This window comes from Cydia amplana, chromosome 2 (genome assembly GCF_948474715.1).
Source record: "Cydia amplana chromosome 2, ilCydAmpl1.1, whole genome shotgun sequence".
Lineage (NCBI taxonomy): Eukaryota > Metazoa > Arthropoda > Insecta > Lepidoptera > Tortricidae > Cydia > Cydia amplana.
This window is the reverse complement of record NC_086070.1, coordinates 24033823-24055009: the sequence shown is the minus strand read 5'-3', so window position 1 is coordinate 24055009 and position 21187 is coordinate 24033823. Positions and strand designations below refer to the sequence as shown.

Below are 21187 nucleotides of genomic sequence, written 5' to 3'. Positions count from 1 at the left end.
CGGATCGGTAGCGCGTTTACAAAAGAGACTATAATATTGATATTAGAGTTGTATTTCCTGTAATAAATTAAGATATGATAAGTTATTAAAATAAAAGCATTATTTTATTTCAACGGGCTCTTATTTTCCGATTAATGCTTCAACGTTTTAACTATTAAAATAATTCCTCTGTTATCAAAAGTTTACTTAAGGTAGTAAAACCATAGCAGACAGGGCGGGTTTTCTACGTTTAGCCATACTGTGCAAAGTTAATATATTATACAGTATACTGAAAAACTTTTCTTTCGAAATAACAAAAATAAATTGGTTACCCCACACAGTTGTTCCCCTACACAACATTTGTCGTAGTCAACTAGTGACAGTATGAACAGTATCGCTTGTAGTAGAATGTTTCGCTTTACGTAAGAAGAAGATAGACATTATTTCCCTTTCGTCTCATAATATTCCGATGTCCACAGGGCAAGCGGGCGTGAACCAGCTCGGCGGCGTATTCGTCAACGGGCGGCCGCTGCCAGACGTGGTGCGCAAGCGCATCGTGGAGCTCGCCATCATGGGCGTGCGGCCCTGTGACATCAGCAGACAGCTGCTGGTGTCACACGGGTGCGTGTCCAAGATACTGACGCGGTTCTATGAGACGGGCAGCATTAGACCAGGCTCCATAGGCGGAAGTAAAACCAAGGTTAGTAAAGTTGTTGTGCTAGACCATATTGCTTGCGATCACGGGTGTGCAGCATTGTGACGTCAGTCGACAGCTTTTAGTATCACACGGCCGCGGCCGCGTGTCCAATAAACTCACGGAGTTCTAAGAGACAGGTAGCGTTACCCCAGGTTCCATATGATTGTACATCAGCGTATGCGTACGGCCTAACATTAGCTACTTGTATCACATGACTGCGTGTCCAAAACCCTATCACGGCTCTACGAGACGGTCAGCATTAGAAGGGGCTCCAAGGTAAGTAAAGCTAAGGTAGTGAACCTACCAGACCCGCCACCAACTGCTGGTCTCTTTCGGTTACGTATCCAAGATCTTTTCGCGGAGAACCGTTTGTAGAAATAGATGCACTTATAACAAGGAACCTGCATTAATTAAATAATTTAAATTATGCTGCACCAATTCAACATGTTTTGTATAATATAACATAAAATATTAAAATCTGCTAGGATTTTTGACCAAAATTGAGGGTGATGTCATAAGTGGTATTTAGATTGACTTGACATATAACTTTAACGTGATATCGGCGTGATCAAACAATAATTTAATCGGAATGTAATCGTCAACTTTAGGTCATTGCAGTCAACTTCCTGGTCTATCTAGACGTGCAGTCGTGTTGTAAAACAATTATTTTTAATAATAACCGAGGAAAGGATATTATGACGATATTTAAGGAATATTGCTTTTTAAATTCTAAACCATTAAAGTTACCTCCAATGCAAAATTAAAGCGGCTACCTCGATTCAGCACAATTTTCTCACAAATATACAATGAAGTATGCAACTCAGTTATTTTTCATGTTCTGTAGTCTTGAAAAGATCGATAGTATATACTAAACCCATAATAGTACTTATTGATTTATTTTCCTCAGGCGTCAATCAATAGTAAATTCACTACCTACCAAATCAATCATACAGTCAAATTTCTACTCGAATCTCCAAAACGATATCAACAAATTATCTCCTTCGCCACCTGGATCCAATGGATCTAACTCACGCAACGCACAACAGAGAGCATCAAAATCAACAATGCAACCGTCGGCCGGCCGAATCGGCAATGGCTGTAATTATACTAATTATAAACTATAAAATGACCCGGCTTTAGGCTTCTGAGACGCCTTTCGACACGGCCGGGAGGCGAGAAACGCGGGGACTGGGTGCTGCGGTTCCGTCGTAGGTTTTTCGTTTTTAGATGGCATCTAGTTTTTGAGTGGCCAGTGATTTTATAAAAAGTGCCATAAATAAAAAGAATCCATTATACTCTGGCACATCTACTTTAAGTAGAAAAAGGCGGCAAATTTAAAAAAAATCGAAACTGATGGATTATTTGTATAGTTTTTCTCAGTCTTGTATTTCAGAGGTATTGTTATAGTTTATTATCGTTTCCGCGTATGGATGGATTTTTTGCAAGGATAATTTAAACTCTTCTATTTAACATATTGCGTTGTTCTTGATTTAGATTTATAAATTATTTCAATTTCATTTAAAACAGTACAGATAAACCTAAGTTTAACTAGGTAGGTACTTAAACATTTAATCAATATTAAATAAAACTATGCTAAAAGAAAAGAAAATAAAATAAAATATTAGTGTTATAAAAAAACATTTTATTTAGTAATTAAATGACATCACCAAAACCAGCTGACATCCGAATTTAAATTTTTACTCGCATACTTATTAATCTTATTCAACGAAACGTTTTCATCGTGTCAATGAGAAGTACGAGTAAAGTCAAAGTAAAACAGTTTCTAAAGCTACATTTTACGAAACGAGCCATTAGTCCTCGGGAACCCAGAAGCGTTCTCCAGTAAGCGTATTCAACGCGGCCTCGCCGAATTCGGTACGCATATAAAACTACCATTCCAACTCAAACGAATGCCGACGTCAAAAATTGATTACAACAAAATACTACCAAATCACCGAATACTTTTATTGGCGCTGTTATTTTTTTGGAAATGCTTAATTGACCGCTAATCAAGAGTGTAAGAGTGTCGATTGCTGGATCGAATGCCGGTCGGGTTGTCGTCGTGTCGGATGAGCCAATGACATGATATTATCGTGAAATACATATTTTTAAACTTCAAATTCTTGGTCGAGGATGCTGATGCAGAGTTAGGAGTATGATTCATATTTTTTTAAATTTCTACATACTCGTACATGTTTAGTAGTGAAAGACAACCTCATTGTTGTGTGAGGTACCCTATCAGCAAAATCCCGACAATGCTGCCCATTGGTTGTCTCTACGAGTATTTACTATGGCGTTTCTTACAATTCAATGCAATTTGTGGGCATTTATTATACGTAACATATTTACTTTAATAATAGAGGGCCGCATATTGCTATTAAATGAATTAACGCATAATATTGTTTTCGATTAGCGTGATAGTCACTAATGAAATAAAACTATGTAAACGCAGTATATTGCTGTAAAGGGTTCGATACGTCGGGATGTATTTTAAACTTATTACGAGTATACGCGATATAATCGCTTTACACAGTTTTATTTCATAAATTAACGCACATGCGACATTAGGTTAGAGAAGAAGGAGATGGTGGATAGAGTCTAAAAATCTACTCTGTGAGACAAAAAACAAGGATAACACGGTTAAATGAATATCCTCAAAGGTACCTGACACCAGCTTAAACTCTCATGTAGCAGTCTCAGTTTTGTTCAAATACCTAATGAGTGGAAAAATTTAAACTGGTAAAGCTTTGACACAAAATATAATTAAACCGCAAAAACAGTCCCTTGCCTAATTGCACAAAACACTGGCAGAATAAATCCGGATCGAATCTCAGACCGAATCGAATTAAAACTGATCAAAATCGATTGCAATGTCATATGTCGGACAAAACCTTTCGGCGAGTGACCTATGCTCAAGGCCCGATGAATCCGATAATTGTCCAATCAAACGATTTCTCGATAAAATATTTGAGTGTTCACGACTTCAGAATTAGACTATAGCAATGTAAATATGTAAAACACCTTACAGCATGGTGCAAATGATGCAATTGACCCACATTTGGGAGGACGACCATGGGATAAGTGTTATTAGATTCGTAGAGAGCAATAAAATGATAGTGTATTAACATAGAAGGACAAGCCAACCGATGATGGGATAATAAACTTACTTAAGAGAAAATATATTAGTACCTCCTCAACGCTACTGTGATTCCTTTTGCTCTTGTTTTTCAACCAATTATATTGCCGTTGCTGGGCTTTGTTTTTTTTATTATTACTTTTGACTAGTTTTGACTCGACCGTTACGAATAAAAATCTACGAGCGAAATTGATTTCAAATAAAGCTAAACGTTTCTAATGAATTCTGCGATGAATCATAGCAAAATCCGTAAGTGTATCGTAATTAAAACAAAATCCGACCGAAACTAATTTCTCAACGTGAGAAAACACGCGAACTCCACATATTTACCGTTACTTCTGTTCTAATGGCGAAAATCCTGAGCTTCACAGTAATTAACAAATCCATACGAATATAAAACGGATACAAAGTTAGTTTTGCAGGTTTTCTCGCGGCGTCAAACACTACTCGTAGTTTGGTTGTATGTAGCTACATGCTACGTAAGTTCTGATGTGGCATGTATAAGTTTGTTAAGCCGTATCACGGTTTTTCTAGATAATCGGTGATCGGTTCAGAAGCTTTAATACGCCGGTGCCACTTGATAATAATTGGCCCTCAATTCCCGGAACAATTAAACTTTAACTGTTGCTTAGCACGAAAGTAACAGCGTAGTGGTAATAGTTTGTAATAAATACGAGGCTTAGTGTAAAGGAGTATAGTTCGGTGTGTCTTTGATCTTCAAACTATGTATAAGATGTATATGATAATACAATGTTATTCTGAAGGGAAAATTATTTTTGCTGTTGGCGTGAAAATGGTGTGACTATTTATGTAAATATATATTGATTCAACAAAGTGCTAAAATTGGCAGTTATTATAGACGTTACTCCACGACATAATCGTCTTTTCCCAACTTTCTTTGAGAAAGTGCCTTTAGTTAAGGCTTCTTGCCAAAGCTACGTACCTAAGTAAATAAATAGTTAATTCTGGATGTAATGATAGTTTAATTACTTATTCAGTTACTATAATAAGTAATTAATCGATCATAAAATTTGCTTTTTTGATCAAGCATAAATTGTAAACATAATACCTAGAAGGTTTTGGTTCGAATTTTGTTATTATAAGGAAAAATATCTTTAAATTATATTATTGCCTATCACAAACTATACCAGTTTTCCCCGTCAATTTTAGTACATACTTATTGGAATTTTTCCGATAGGTACCTTTGCTATATTAATCCGGATAAGTTTATCGACCTCCAAACAAAACAAAGCATAATTAGGTACAGACGCAGACTGCACGGTCGATCTCCGAATCACCAAACCGTTTATGGTCACTTATCAAAACACCGTATTTGCACGCCTCAAACCCCAATCTACATACGTACGCTATCCGTTTTACGGCCACGAGTTATGGCCTTTATGATCGATGGCCACAGTTTATGGTCAAATGGGCATAATTAGTGGAGCCGCCACAGCTTCTCCGCGGCTTTATGGCCTGTGGGCGGTACACTATTGAACTCGACTTTCACAGTTCTATAATTTGGCGTATTTGCACCGCTTCGCCTTTATTAGCTGTATTAATAGGTACGAATTAGTGTTCTTTACATGTTTCTTAATTTCTACTTCCTTCCACTGTGCTGTTAAGTGTGTAGTTTAGCTGTGGGAACTCTGCTATATATATGGCAGCAAATGACTTCAAATTATCTTCGTCTGTTACCTTTTTATGGCTAAACTATTAATAAAACTCATAGTAAAACAAAATTATTGGGGACAAACTTACACAGCTCGACCTCTCCCCAAACCAAGCAAAGCTTGTACTATGGGTACTTACTAGGTGACGATATAGGTATCTACTTATTTTACTTGTTAATATGAATGTGACCGAAGTATCGCTTCGCTATGGCATGGCCAATTAGAAGACTTTCGCGCACTCGAGAAATTCCCTCGCCTTATTAATATAGTGTGTGAATACTCTTATCTCATTACATGGGCAAAGCATGCATGTTGGATATGTAAAAAAATACTTTATGTCGCAGTAAAGAAGATTTAAAATAAAATAACACAAACTGATGTACCTACAAAAGTTACATAAAAGAGATGAAAACATTACTTATAAAAGTTTTCTCTATGGGACTTATGTATCTTGTACTGTATATCTATTTGAAAATTAACTACGGAACAATGTAAGTACATTATAAAGTTCACAATACATTTAATATTAACGCCGGCATGAAACAAAACATAATAGCCACCATAATTAGTTCATGTCGATTATAAAACGACAACTCAGAACATGGTTGACGATTATTCAAACACAACGTACACGGAACCGCGCCAATTAAATACCATCCCCACACGTTCCGAATCGCCCCCAATTTCCGGACGGAACGCGACAATTTATCCTAATAACATGTTAATACAACGGGGGTGAACTTCTACCTGAACGCGGCTTCAGAACGCTCTTTTACGTTATCTTTATTAGATCTCGCGTTCGGAATCCAAAAACAAGGTCGGAAATTTTTACTATTGTTTTTTTTTTAAGATTGACATTCGATAGGATAAGGGAAATAAATGTACGTTCGTTTTATTTATCGCTTATTTGTTATTAAATAGATGATTATGATGTTTAAGGATCAAAGATTAATACATATATTATTTCTAGTAATAAAGTTGCCAATTATTTAAACATTAGAGAAGTTTTAATAAGATTTTATATTCGCTTCTAGTAGTTGTTTGATTAATGATTCCGGACGCTTGTTTATGGTTAAGCGCATGGCAAATATATCATTCGCTATGAACATAAAAGGGTTGAAAAAAATATTCGTATATTATTGAAAACTTTCTGATAAGCATCGTCCGCCATGACATGCCAAAGAGACATTAACAGCTCTGTCAACTAATATGACGTGGATATGAAATATTCCATAGCAACACTAGCAATGTTTAATAGCATAAGCAATGGCAACACTGAAGCGCATGAATTGTAATTGTTGTGTTCATGAAATAATTAACATGGGGTCACACACAGGTGGACACGCTATGCCATTCGAATAATTTTCAACTATTTTAAGGACCACCGTAGACGCAACTGAATTCAGAATTCAAATTTTAATGTCTATGGTTCTACCTGATTTGACAGAGTTCAGAATGTCAGTTCTTTTTTAATTTTGTGCCAAGTATTCTTGTATTTGAATTTAGGTGGAAGTCTTGACTGTGAATGGGAGGGCTTTTCTTTGAGGGCCTCCCGATTTATAAAGGATAATAATATTAATCTACACTGTCAAGTGGTATGGGTTACCATGGCAACATGGAAAATAGGCCCCTGAAATCAGCAGTCGTAATCGTTGTAGTAATAGTAACTATATAACATACTTAGTTGACCATCGGTGGTTAAGGACCACCGTCTTCGGGATGAGGGAGGGAAGAAGAGTAATACATTTCCCAAACTCACTATTAAACCTGCTTACACTTGAATTTACGTGACAGACTTTATAACCGTAAAAAAAGTAAGAAAAAGGATTACTTACATTCTCAAAACAATATAAAATTACGACTTTATTACACCTAAACCAAAATGTCAGATACGTACACTGATACCTGAGAACTTGTGAGGCGAACTACCTAAGATAGTGCAGAAATTGAAATTAATCGAAGTGATATTATATCAATATTTTGTCATTTTTTATTTATTTATTAATTAACATTATTAACTAATTTGTAATTTACTTACTTATATTCGTGATGAACACACAAATAAATGCCCTTGCCTGGATTCGAACCCGGGACCCCGGGAATATTTTGACATTTTTTATTTATTTTATTAATTAACATTATTAACTAATTTGTAATTTAACGCTCGAATATTTATTATTATTTATGCAAGCCGTTATTATCTATTATATTTTTCAATTATTAATTTATATTTTGCTACAAAATGACATTGTATAGTTTATAGAGCATAATACTAACAATATTTTATTTTTATTTTATTTATTTATTTTTTTTTTTTATTGGGAAACAAACAGCTTTCAATCTTACACAATATGAATTAATATTAATAAAACACAAGCCAAAACAGTTTCCACTAGTAAATTATAGCAGATATGCTCAAAGGGAAGTACTTAATAGAATACAAAAAATACAAAACGTATTATCCAAAGCAATCAAGCAAACTGAAAGTTATTGAACTACATTATTGTTTCATTTTAACTACTGTATTATTTTAACTAAACTTGTTAGTTAAATCGAGAAGAGAAGAGAAATAAAGGAAAAATAAATAAATAGATGTACATCCTATGCTAATGTTAGTTTGTTAGGTACATCGTTGTAATTATTTCTGAGTTAGGGTTTATTTTATTTTTTTATTGAAGTGAGAAAACCCAGCTTCATATTGAACACATCAAAATTGGAATATTTAGAGTTATACATTGAGCATGCTCTAGCAAGATATGAGTTTTTGAAGTACCTAGTACGACAGAATGGAATGGCAAATAAAGCTTTTGATCTAGTTCGGGAATTAGGACATCTATATGAAATATTGCTAATAAGATATTGCGACTCGATTAGATGGTTTAATAATTTTTTCGATGGCATTAATGTGCACCGAATATTGAGGACTCCAAACGACTGATGCGAATTCTAAATGCGACCTGACAAAGGCATTATAAAGTAAAATAACGGTTCGAGGATCACTAAAATTTTTACTTTGCCGGAAAATAAAACCTAACATTCTATATGCCTTAGACGTAATTTTGTCAATATGAGAAGTGAGCTGGATTTCGCTGTCTATGTAAACACCAAGATCTCTTACTTCGGTAACCCTATTCAGTTTTTTGTTCTTAATCTGGTAATCAAAAAGAATTGGGTTACGCTTGCGAGAGAATGAAATAGAGCAACACTTTTCGATATTGACGTCAAGACAGTTTTTGGCGCAGTAAAGATCTAACCTTTTTAAGTCATCCTGTAAAAGTATGCAATCATCAATAGATTAACCAAACCAAACCAAAGTAAAAATTTTTGTATCGTCGGCAAAAAGTAAAATTTTAGAATGGTGAAAGCATTTAACTACGTCATTAATGAACATGTTAAACAGCAAGGGACCCAAGTGGGACCCCTGCGGGACACCGGACAAAACAGGGACAAAAGAGGAGGTATATCCTTTGACAGATACAGCCTGGGAACGATCTCGGAGGTAAGATGTTAACTACCTTAATAAATCGCCGTGTATTCCGAAAGTCTTCAACTTGGCAATAAGGATAATATGCGAAATTTTATCGAAGGCCTTAGAATAATCAGTGTAAATGGCATCAACCTGAAACCCTTTATCCATGGCCTTCAAAGAAAAATATAAAAATTCAGTGAGATTGGACTCAACCGAACGCTTATTTATAAAACCGTGTTGATTAGGAGTAAGCATGGGTCTTATTGCATTAAACATTTTATCATAGACTATTTTCTCGAATAATTTGGGGATAGTGGACAGTTTTGATATACCGCGATAGTTTTTTATGTTGTGTTTGTCACCGTTTTTATGTATAGGGACCACTAAAGAGCGCTTCCAAACGATTGGCATAATTCCTGATCTAAAAGACAGTGAAAATAGCACTGATAAAGGAAAAGCTAAGGTTTTACTACAATTTTTAAGAAAAATTGGGTGTATACCATCAGGGCCACCGCCTTTAGATTCCGATAGTGCTTTGAGATACCTTTCAACCAAATCTGGATGAAACTCAATGTTATTAATTACATTTAATGTCGATTCGGATTTAGTGGGCGAAGATGAATCATTAGGTAATAAATCATAAGTAAATACCGATTGGAAAAACGAGTTAAAAAGATTGGCAATTGTTTGACCGTCAATTTTATAAGGCATAGTCGTAAGTACTAACAAAAAATGATCCCTGATGGTCCTTAAATAAATGAATTTATTTATTTATTTATCGTAAGCTCGCAAAAAATAGACGAGACACAGTCCGTGTTGACTATGTTAGAACAAAAACTACCCACAAAAACTTTATTGAAACTTCAAACAACCCGTCAAATCGAACGCGACATTTTCAAATAATTAGGTCGTTTTCCACAATCGCGGGTAGGATCGGGTAATTTGTAACAGTAATGGCGCGATTGGTCAAGTCGGGTCATGGGAAAGGCGAGCACCTGTCACCCGCCGTCACCTATCGCCGCGTTATCTGTGGAGGCCTTAATAACCACACGTGTGGAAGGGATGCGGGGAATTCGAATGATAAATAGTAGTTTATGCAACAGTGATATAATAAGGGTTCTTAAAATTCAAGGGTCGAAGTTACAAAACGAGACGTAGTCGAGTTTTGTAAAAAAAGACCCGAGAATTTTAAGAACCAATTATGAGCTGTTGCATACATTACTTTTTCTATGACAGCTGCAGCAAAAAAAAAAAAAAAAAAGTTATTATTAAAAAGAAAGAGTTATTATTAAAAAAAAGAGTTATTATTTAAAAACAATTGAGTTATTATTTAAAAAAAATTGAGTTATTATTTAAAAAAAAAAGAGTTATTATTGTAAATGAAAACATACCTCTTTCAATCAAGATGATCGGAACTTGTATCTTTAAAAAAAATAAAGCAGTTGTATTATACTCATAAGATGACTGCTAGCAGTCATCTTATGAGCCTATAGACAAAGCATTCAAATGACATTGCTTTAGATATCACTGTCAGTCATTTAATTGACACATTTAAGTGCTGGAGTAGAAAAAAAATATAGTCTGTTTCACGCCGAGCTAGCTTGGCTGGAATTGACGTATTTACTAAGTCTCGCGATTTTTGAAGAGGAAATTTTTATGAATAATTTGCACATAATGCACATATAATTTATCCATCAGTTAAGTTGCCGATATTTAGTGATGGGACAGAGACAGAGTCGCACCATAAGGGTTCCTTATTAACTTTTTTACGCGGAACCCTAAAAACATTTTCGTTAAATGCCTAATTTTCAGGACAATCGTGAAATTTTGTTGTATGCGTGGTCTCAACTTAGAGTGCGATAGGTACATATTCTTATTTCAAATAAAATATGAGTATTTTATTGTACATATTATGTGCACAGGGGTAACTGCGGCTACCCGACGTATAATCATGTAAAAAAATAAAGGACAAAAACCCTTCCACCGTGACCCAACTTTCCCTTTCCTTGCTGTCAAATTAACGCAGCTGACTGTACGTAACGTACATTCAAAAAACATTACTCTCATAATTATATTCTGTATAGCCTCAAAACTGTCCGAAATGTTGGTTTTGTCAGCACGCGGACAATGGACATTTTTGACGAGTTTCAGCGTTCGACAATAACTGGCCATTTTTACCAGATTCGCTTCTGAATTATTTATAGCTTCATTTATTGACAATGACCATGGTTTACTGGCAGAGAATTTTGAGTATTAAGTCCGCGATTTTAAAGTTTTTGGGAGGTACATTCCTGTTACAAAAATACTGGAAATCAAAGAATTCGCCCTTTTTTATTAGCGCAATGTAACGTGAGCAGCTGCCGAAACGCGATGTCGGTCAGAGGCGAAAAGCTCAATTTCAGGTCCCTACCTTGTCATTCAACTACCGTAAAACGGGGTGAGTAGTTTTCGCGGGGAGAGGTGGGCTATGAAGGTTTGAAAGGGAGGTGAGAAGGGATTTTAAGGCTACTGCTACAAAAATAATGTATTCCACGCGTAGACGTGCACGTGCGCTAAAATGTTGGATCCGTGCACGCATACGTTACACAAGCCGTGCACGCACACGTCACACAAGCCGTGCACGCACACGTCACGCAAGCCATGTGCTAACCTGCCGACTCTCATAAGGTATGTTACAACGCCCATGTGCATGTGCACTTATACGCGCACGCATCCGGTGTGCACACTTGCACAGGCCTTAAAATACCAATTACAACTGTTAAGTTAAAGCAAAAAATCATCGCCCGCGTTAAATTCAAATTCTCTTCATTCGCAAATACCTTCTGAAGTAGGTAAATAATTTAAATTCCTACCCATTTTGGACTTTGTTTTAGTGACAATAGTAGGTCTCTAGCGACTTTCATATTGATTGGCACTGTGACACGGTACGAAGTGGATCGGAAATTAAATTCTTTGACTGTACAATCCAGTAGCTCTACAACAGCTAAAAATTAGATTCACAAGCTGTAACGAATAAAAGCCGAATATCTAGACTACAGTATTATATCATTATTATATATTATGTGCCTATCACAGAATTATATCATCATGGCAGAGTAACTCGCGACTAGCCGCCACAAAAGCCGGCCGATTGGCAGGCGATCGGATTTTCGGATTTGCACCGATAATACACCGTTTACGAGTTCTCCGGATTACACTGTCAATATTATTACTCGCTTTAATACCGTAAAGCTGCTTCATAAAACATATTGGAAATTATAGCAGATATGCCCAGTTTATCTCTCCGGTTAGGACGCAGGCGCAAAGCTTGATAAGCAGTATATTGACAAACTCGGTGATCCTGTGCTTCTTTTCTGAAACGGTTTTAGGGTCTAGACACGTACAATGGCCTTGGCCTGGCTTGGTTCTCTGCTAAATAAGTGCGGTAACTGGATTCTATAACTCCTACCCCCACTTTAAGAAACATAACGAATGATGTAGCTTAGAACGGATCCCCTTATAGTGGTCGAGAGGCCAAAACTATACGAACACATCTTTTCGTTTTAAAGAGTGTCGGTTTAACCTTTTGACCGCCAAAGACGTCAACTGACGCGCACAGCTACAGCCCAATATCATTTGTACATACCTTTGTTTTGTACATCCCAACAAGGTTCACTATATGACTGGCCGCACACAATAGAGTCCGTGCGGAAAGAGAAGAGTCGTGGAATGTATGGGGCCCAATACGTTCCACGACTCTTCTCTTTCCGAACAGACTCTATAGGCGAACACTCTTGAGAATAGTACCAAGAGCATATCTAAAGTTTATATACTGATTAAAATATTTAAGTATTGCGAAGTGCTTCGACGTGTCATTCAAGTACAGTCGTATAAGCGTAAGCCGACTCTAAACTTCTTACTTATGGCTACGCATCTAAATTATACGTTTACGATTATATCCCTAGGAGAGCGGCTTTCTTGCTAAGTACTTATATGCAACCGTCTGGATGGGTGGCAAATTTCCTGTTTTATTAAATTTACAGCTCGTTTAGTAATTTTGTTTTTAACACAACTTTGGGAACAAATCAAATTATTTTATTAAATATCCCGCCTTCACCACTGGAGGGCTTCGTCACTTTTTCTTTAATTATGACATCTGTTTGAATTTGTTTTTAACAGTTTTTTTTACCCTGTAGTAATGTGATACGCTGAGGAAAACCCAATTTTGACACGCTGGCTGTACGCGTTTGACCAAAAAAGAGATATGTAGCAGTGTTTCCGAATTAGTTTATTAAACTGTATCTTATTGGCCACCCAGCCAACTTACCGATGCGCCTTCCTTGTGAAATGTCAGCGTGCAAAAACTGGGCAAAGATATGCAATAATATGCCTGGGATATCATTCACACCAAACAAAACCAAGAAAAACGCGTAATGATCGAAATCCTTCCGTTAACTTTAACCACAAGGCACCTAAAGTATTTAAGACTCGAACAATCATCGAATCTTTTAACAAAAAGAACCGTATTGTTACCGACATAAAGGCGCATTTATATGGCGCTTTATTTAATATGGTATGATATCCGTGGTGATCTAAAAATAAAATAATAACTCAGGACTGCCTTCCCGACAGTTTCATCTTTGAATAGTCGGTTTCCGTCAACCTTGCAATCCCTGTTATAATTCCTCGATGTAGGAATCATAGCGTTTTAAGTAGAGGTGGAACGACAATGTAAAAATTTTATACTTATACAATAAAAACTTTGAACTTTGAACAATATTTTTTTTATAATTTGCTCACAAGCAACTAGCACATATCACACGTACTTATCAATGTGAAAATTACGTAAAGTTTCGAAAAACTTGGAAAAGTTCTTAGATTTGGAAATTTCCCATATTTTTGAAAAATTTTCCCTCGTAGTTAGTACGGAAATTATTTGAAAAACCATTTACTTGCCATCATGAATGACCCGTAAATTCCGGAAGATAATAGGTATACCTAATATGTACAGTTTAGAAAAGTGTTTGATGGAAGCATGCCTTTAGAAAATTTGACGCAACGCCCACTTTATTTTATCCAGTAATTTTTTGCCACCATTCGTTCTAATTCTAATCAACACGTTTTCAACATAATTTTGACGTGACATTCTCAAACGCGGTCCGCAGCGCGACACAGTAGCATTCCCTCACCGCGCACGTCACGGCGCCGTTCACCGTTTTTGCGCCGCACATCCATCATGCCTTGACACATCCAATATCGCTTTTTGCACCAAGATGGCGTAACTGTCCGCAAACGCGTGGACGATTAGTGATTCTTATTACGGATTTCTATTAGACTTTCCAGCTTGATGGGGTGAGAGATAATTCGCAGGGCGTGCGACTTTACTATAATGACTATAATGATACATTGATTCGATATTAATTCTAGAGGTTTCTCCGCTAATGTGGCAGGTGTTTTGGTATATAGTCTAGTTTACGGGGTGCGTAATTATGAATGAATTATTGTGGCGATGTCAACGGGATACTTCGGGATCCAGCTGGCCCGTGCCAACTATTTTGCTTAACGGGTAACGTAATTAGGAGGTGATAACATGGATAAAATAAATATACAGGTACCTGAATATTAAATTGTTAGCATATTTACCTGATTAGGAAGGTAATAATAAAAAAAGGCGGCTAATGATTTTGAAATGTAATATTTTTCCCGAAGAGGTCTTAGCAGTTAGAGTTAAACCAAGTAAAGTCTGCGACGATTTTGAATATTTTGATATCATACGCAGAGCGAATGTTATTTGTACGTCATAATTTCATAGAAGTTTGACGTTAAAATAACACTTGCACTGCGTGTGTTATCAAATTGTTGCAGACTTTTCTTGATGTAACCCTTCCTACATGTCAAAAAAGTTAATTCATTCATTCAATCTTTGGAATATCTCAAAATATTCGATCCAACTATTCATGTGTCAGTTCGAATTAAGAATTTCCGCTTAGCTTCTACAGTTTTGCCACAGGAAGTGGTGCCATTCTTCCGGTTATGCTGCTTTTTTTTCGCGTCTTTTCGTAGTAGACCTGACTGACAGTAGTAGTTGGCCATAAACATTTTTACCATCTTTATAATGCGTAATCCCAGTCTGTCCCAAGTCAAGCTACTTAGACTGCGATCATGTTGCGGAGTAAATGACCATGAGATGAAGCGGTTTTTTGCTGTCATTTGTTATACTTTAACGCAGATGAAAGTTACACTACAGTTTCACATCACACGCGGAGCTTTGCGACATATGTTGTAAAACTTACACTTACACGTAGGCACATATAACTAGGTATATGTTTCGTCTTTAAATTCAGATATTCAGTGATAATCTAGGAAATGGGCTGTAATATTAAAACTAAAATATTATTTGATGAAAGCGGAAAATGGATGTCGGCAATGTCAGGTACGACCATCAATATTATTATACTTATTAAGAGTTTAAAAAATTTACCACAACAGCCGACAGAGGCGCAGCTACCTAGTTAGAATGAAAGGTACCTATTCATTGCCGTCTCATTTTAATAGATAGATGCGTTCTTATCACTCACAACTTGAGTGACATGTCGTTATTGTTACTTCTGTTTACTGGCTTGGTCGGATTGTTAAGAAAACGCAAGAAGTACTTAGTAGGTACTATAAAGTTTTATTTAATTTTACCGACAGGATAATAAAGAAAAAATATTCCGTTGCAACCGTTTCCTTCATCCCAACTATCATCTGTTTGATTGAATTTACGGAATCGAGATTAAAAATCAATTATACTTATTTTTTGCCGCGAAAACGCTTCCTCGCACGCATGCGTGCTTTTAAAACATAATTACGGTACGCTTAAGTAGTCTGTCAAAGTTAATGTGTAAATAGCAGCCTTCGGGATTAGGTGTGGTAAAGTATCCATTTTCGAGCGAAGGCGTCAATTTTGGCGGGAAACTAATAATTACGCCATTAGACGCTCAATCGATATCCTACTGAGCGCACAGTTTTAGCGCCATATTTTTTCTTTTTTCAATCGAAGGGCGCGTTCACGGGGTAATCTATAATTATTGTGATGCGTTCGAAATGCATTGTCATAATATTTTGTAAGACTTGAGGATTTCTATTGTGTGGAAGTTGAACAATTAAAAATTACTTCCTTATAGTAGTCTAGTAGAGTCTGTTCGGAAAGAGAAGAGTCGTGGGGTTCAATACATTTCACGACTAACCTTTCTCTTTCCGCACAGACTGTATTAAGTACCTATTTAAAAGGTTTACCTCTACTTCATTTTTACATAGGTACTTATCTATCTAAACTACCTGCTACACAATACTCTAGATCACGAAAAGAAATCCGGAGGAGTTTGAGAAGAAATTTGATTAATTTAGGTATTACATAATATATGTATTGTATATCTATATTGCACATAAAAAGCTCTATTTATTTCTCTACCCTGAAATGTATGTAGAGCGATAATGCACACAATTTTGTAGGCACATCCTCGTATCGTATCATATAACTTAAGAATTATAAGTAGGTACCTAACCTTGCTCGATCTTTCAATTCAATTTCATCCATTCAGGAAAAGTGTCTCTAAATGTATAATTCAAACTAATAAGTGTTTGCCCAATTTATTTTATTTCCTCGATTCAAAATATAGCATCACACAAAAATAGTAACGTTGCAATAACGCTTATCAAAATTAGATTTAGTGTCGGTATTTTAATTACAGTCCCGTATCTTTACAGCACTTCATGTCCACAGGTAATATTGGTGTATTAGTCCGTGCGAACTCACAGGTGGCGCCAGTAATGACTTTGTACGCCGGCTTTACCCATTACTCGGTGGTGAGCGTACTGTCCACGAATCTGATTATTTGTATGCCTTATTACAAGGGCATAAAGTCTTAATGTGGTCAGGTAATTGTTGCTGTTAGTATAGGACGTATTATTGTGTAATATGATCGATATGGCTACTGGGTTTTGTAATTTTTGGCCGGTAATCTGGATGATAATAATGTTTTTGGGAATGTCACACGTGTGGTAAAACCAAATAAAGAAAACATAAAAGAATTCAGCCTAAATCCAATATATTCATTATCTTTTTCTTACGCTTGTTACATGCCAAATTTAATCAATGTTGATCTAGTACTACTGTACTACTGTTTAGCTTCTAACTTTCAGCCAGGGTTCCTTAACTTTTAACTTAAACGCCGTTTATTGATTCAAGATGTCAGAGTTAATAACATTATATTATAATTATCATAAATATGCATATTACAAGCGAGTAGGTAAATACTATCGACTAATTACCTACCTACACCAAGTGCAACCAGGAAGCAATCTGCAATAAATAAATAATTATCCGCACACAAAAACAACGCTGCGCAACAAATGGGATTATTACATTGCCATTAAAGGATAATACCGCTATACAGTAAAAACTAAAAAGAGCCAACGTTTACGCATACAATAGTATTAACACTATTTCTTACGAATTTTACAACACATGCACCATCCCACTAACCCGGGGTTAACCGGTTAAACCTGGAGTTCCCATGGTTGCTAGTACAATTTGACTCTGGGTTAACGGTTTAACCACTTAACCCCGGGTTAGTGGGATGGTGCAAGTAGGCCTTAGCGACACTTTGTAGCTTTGTACCATCCTACTAACCCGGGGCACAGGTATTTTTGGTACCCTTAGAGCATTTATTAACCTGGTACACAATATTATATGTTACTCTTCGAAGGCCGTAAAAATATGTGACACGCTCTTTTGACTCTACAGCATTGCTGCTCTGCAGCTCTGCAGCATAAGATCGTGTGAGATATTTTTGCAGCCTTCGTTGTGTAACATATTATCGCAGGTGACTGTACCCAAATGTATTGTAAACTTAATATTTTGATAACCAGAGTTACTGCATAATATACAATGATGTACAGTGCCATCTATCAAATGCGCGCGAATTTGTCTTATCACATTTACATCTATATCTCTAACAATCAATTTTATAAAACCAAACAACGTTGATACATAGATACAATGTCATGATCTCGTGGTAGAGTTATAGCTTGCATTGATACCTACAACGCGACTGCCAGAAAAAAAAACTTTATAAGATGAAACGGGTTTTGCGTCCGAACGTCCTAATTTGATCGGACAATTTAATCAGATTGGCGAAAATTTGTCTTCGTCTGGACAGGCCTATAACTCAAATGCTGTTTTAAAACTATATTCTAAAACCCCCTTTCTTTTCCAGCAAGTGGCGACCCCGACCGTCGTCAAGAAGATCCTGCGGCTCAAGCAGGAGAACCCTGGCATGTTCGCTTGGGAGATCCGCGAGCGGCTGCTGAGCGCGCGCGTGTGCGAACCCCACTCCATACCGTCCGTGTCGTCTGTGAACCGGATCCTGAGGAACAGCGGGCTGGCGTGGAGTGAGGATGAAGGCCGGAGCGGTAAGTAATATTCAACATTCTTTTTAGCAAGTAGCGACCCCTACTGTCGTGAAGAAGCTCCAACGCTTAAGCGCCTTGGAAAGGCTTGCGGTTGGGCCGAATCCATAGTTCGGGCCCTTGTTATAAAGCACAGCGTGCATTCGATACGCCACGCTGAATGCAGTTCGATTTCCGTATCATCTATCTCGCTTAGAATCATGGTTGCTACCGCGAGTACCTACACGAGACCCGATTTCCATTTCAGCGTTTGTCGGACTGTCTAATATTTTTAAAGATTCGATAGGTCGCTTCATCTGAAGTACCTACCTGACCAAAGTGAAATCGTTCCTTCCGCCTAAATCACTAAATACACCATTAAGATTTTTTTTTTAAACCATGATTAATTCAATTAAGTCAACCTCTTATCAAACCTACTTATAAATGTAAGCGACAAGAATCTACACATTAACCAACTATAATCGTATTTCAACACCAAAATAAAAGCAAACAACGTCAAACAACTTCACAACGGACGTAAATTCTCGGCACCAGGTGCGACTGCGACATACAGAACTACTTCTATCTAATTATAGGAAAACAGATTGTCGGGAACCATAAAATGTCGACTAAATTAGTAGGCTTTAATTAGGTTAAGATGTTCATAGAATTTGAGGGCCCCGTTTTGTTTTAACTGATTGCATTGCTGTAATCCATTAAAAGAACAACAGGTATTTGTAGATATTTAATACATATGTAGGTCAATCATTTCTCGAAAACGTCTTGGTTTTAAGATGTAAGGGGTACCTATACAAAGACGATAATCTGATAGTCCGGTGTTGCACTCCGTGTTTTCTCTTGACTTTTTTAGGATACACCAGGGAATGCGCTAAAAGGAGGAACAACATTGTATACTTGAATTTTTTTAAGTCCATCCATGGTGTCCAATTTTGAATTAATAACAGTGTCTATTTTGGGAGCATTACCGATAAATAATTATTTATTTTTATTTTCAGATTCCTACCCGCCATCAGAACCTCAAAACGTCATGGATTACATGTCGTTGAAGAACCTACCGCCATCTATGCCATCTCAGCAGAACCCACCGTACTTCGCGCACACCGCAGTCAGGATCCCGCCCCCTCAAGCCTCGGAGCCGCTTTACGACAGGCGGCTCGCCACCTCCTGGCTCCTCGCCAACCAGGTCCAAGCCCAAGGCCTCTTGAAACCCTACCCCATATCCCCATGGCAGAGGATCATGATCCCCTACCATCCAGACTCGAAAAACTTCTCACCATACGCCATTAATCTGCACAACGATCTTTTAACCAGGATCAATCCAGATGAGGTAAAATCCGAGAATTCTGAGCACATTTCTGTAGAAGCAAGCGACGACAGCAGAGATAAACAAGAGACGGAAGAAGAGAGAAAAACGCCACATGAAAAAGAGAAGAAGAAAAACCCTTATTCCATCGAAGAGCTTCTGAAGAAGCCAGATAAAATGGTGAATTCGAATCCTGTCGTGTTCCAGAACTTTCTGCGACAGCCTAGCGGGAGTTTGATAGAGTATGGGAGGGAGAAGGACTCTAGTAACAGAAGCTCGCCTGCCAGCTTCTGCTCGGGCCAGAGTTCCACCGATGGCTTCGCAGAATCGGACAGACCTGAAATAAAAGCAGGCAACTAAAATGTGATAGGCAGCTGTTTATCACTGGCCATTGTAAGAAATTATTTAAACCAGTACCTATTTAAGTTTAAGAAAAAAATGTATCAATAAATTTGCCATATTTCGGAAGAGATTATTTTACTCTTGCATTTGGTTAGGTATTTTATTTGGATGTATTTTAGTGTTGTATATAATATAATATATCCTTTAATTGTTCGTCGAAGCTGTATATTTTTGCACGGGAAAAAGTTTCGTGCCATACAAAACTGACTTCTACCAGTGAAAAAATAAACTTTGAATTCCAGTGACAATGCTGTAACAATAGTTATTTACGATACAAGTGCGGAAAGTAGGAATTTCGCGTTTTTTTTTCACTTGTATCGTAAATAACTATTAGCAAACAAAACTATGAGTTATGATATAAATATAATTATGTATTGTTAGAAAAACTTATTCTTTGTAAATGATTGTCATAATTCTAGCTAGATATATCTTTTTTCTACAGTAAAAATTTTCATTATTATACATTGATATTATGTATAATAATGAAAATTTTACTTACTTATCTAAATAAAGTTTGAATTTATAGAAAAATAAGTTGTTCTTAAGTGACAAATTGGGTTCTACTCTATACTTACTTTTGTAGATTATTTTCCATCATTAAGAAACATTACAGCTACTCGGCAAGATATTAATCGTGAAAAATACTCTACATTTGAAAATTTAAACTTGTCACTTTAACTATATTATGAAATACAAACTATTTTAGAAAAGCTCACTTAAAACTTTCCATGTTTGTTGTTCAATGAAAGTTAATTTTAAGTTAGGTACCTAAGTAAGTAAATTATGTTGTCTATATCATGCTGTACGATTAATTGCTATATTTAGATATAGAACAAACTTAGTGTAATCATCGTGTAATATATGATTCTGTGATATTGTAAAAAATAGTTTTAGTAAAAATAGAAACTTTTCAAATTATTTTGGTTTTAAGCCATTATTACATTTTGACCAAGTAGGTAATGTAAAGTAGTAGTTAATAGATTAATTCAGTACGGTCAATATTTACTTATTAATAATGGTGTCCAAATGGTCAAGAGTGATGGTATCATAAATCAGATACAGTAAAATTGACAGGAATTTTTTTTTAAATATCATT

General features: G+C 36.4%; 1 protein-coding gene across 1 annotated transcript; it reads left to right on the top strand.

Annotated features, from left to right (window-relative positions):
- Positions 1-446: 446 nt before the first annotated feature.
- Positions 447-20083, top strand: LOC134660642 (paired box protein Pax-1-like). Its single transcript, XM_063516421.1, has 3 exons — positions 447-679; positions 18194-18389; positions 19382-20083. Exons 1-3 carry the CDS (start codon positions 449-451, stop codon positions 20047-20049), a joined length of 1095 nt encoding a protein of 364 aa, XP_063372491.1. The 5' UTR covers positions 447-448; the 3' UTR covers positions 20050-20083.
- The last annotated feature ends 1104 nt before the right edge of the window (positions 20084-21187 follow it).

Bases quoted from the DNA above. Each gene is read 5' to 3' on its own strand.
- LOC134660642 (XM_063516421.1), top strand. From the start codon at position 449: ATGTCCACAGGGCAAGCGGGCGTGAACCAGCTCGGCGGCGTATTCGTC. The intron at 680-18,193 runs GTTAGTAAAGTT...TTTCTTTTCCAG, and splicing joins TAGGCGGAAGTAAAACCAAG to CAAGTGGCGACCCCGACCGT. The intron at 18,390-19,381 runs GTAAGTAATATT...TTTTATTTTCAG, and splicing joins TGAGGATGAAGGCCGGAGCG to ATTCCTACCCGCCATCAGAA.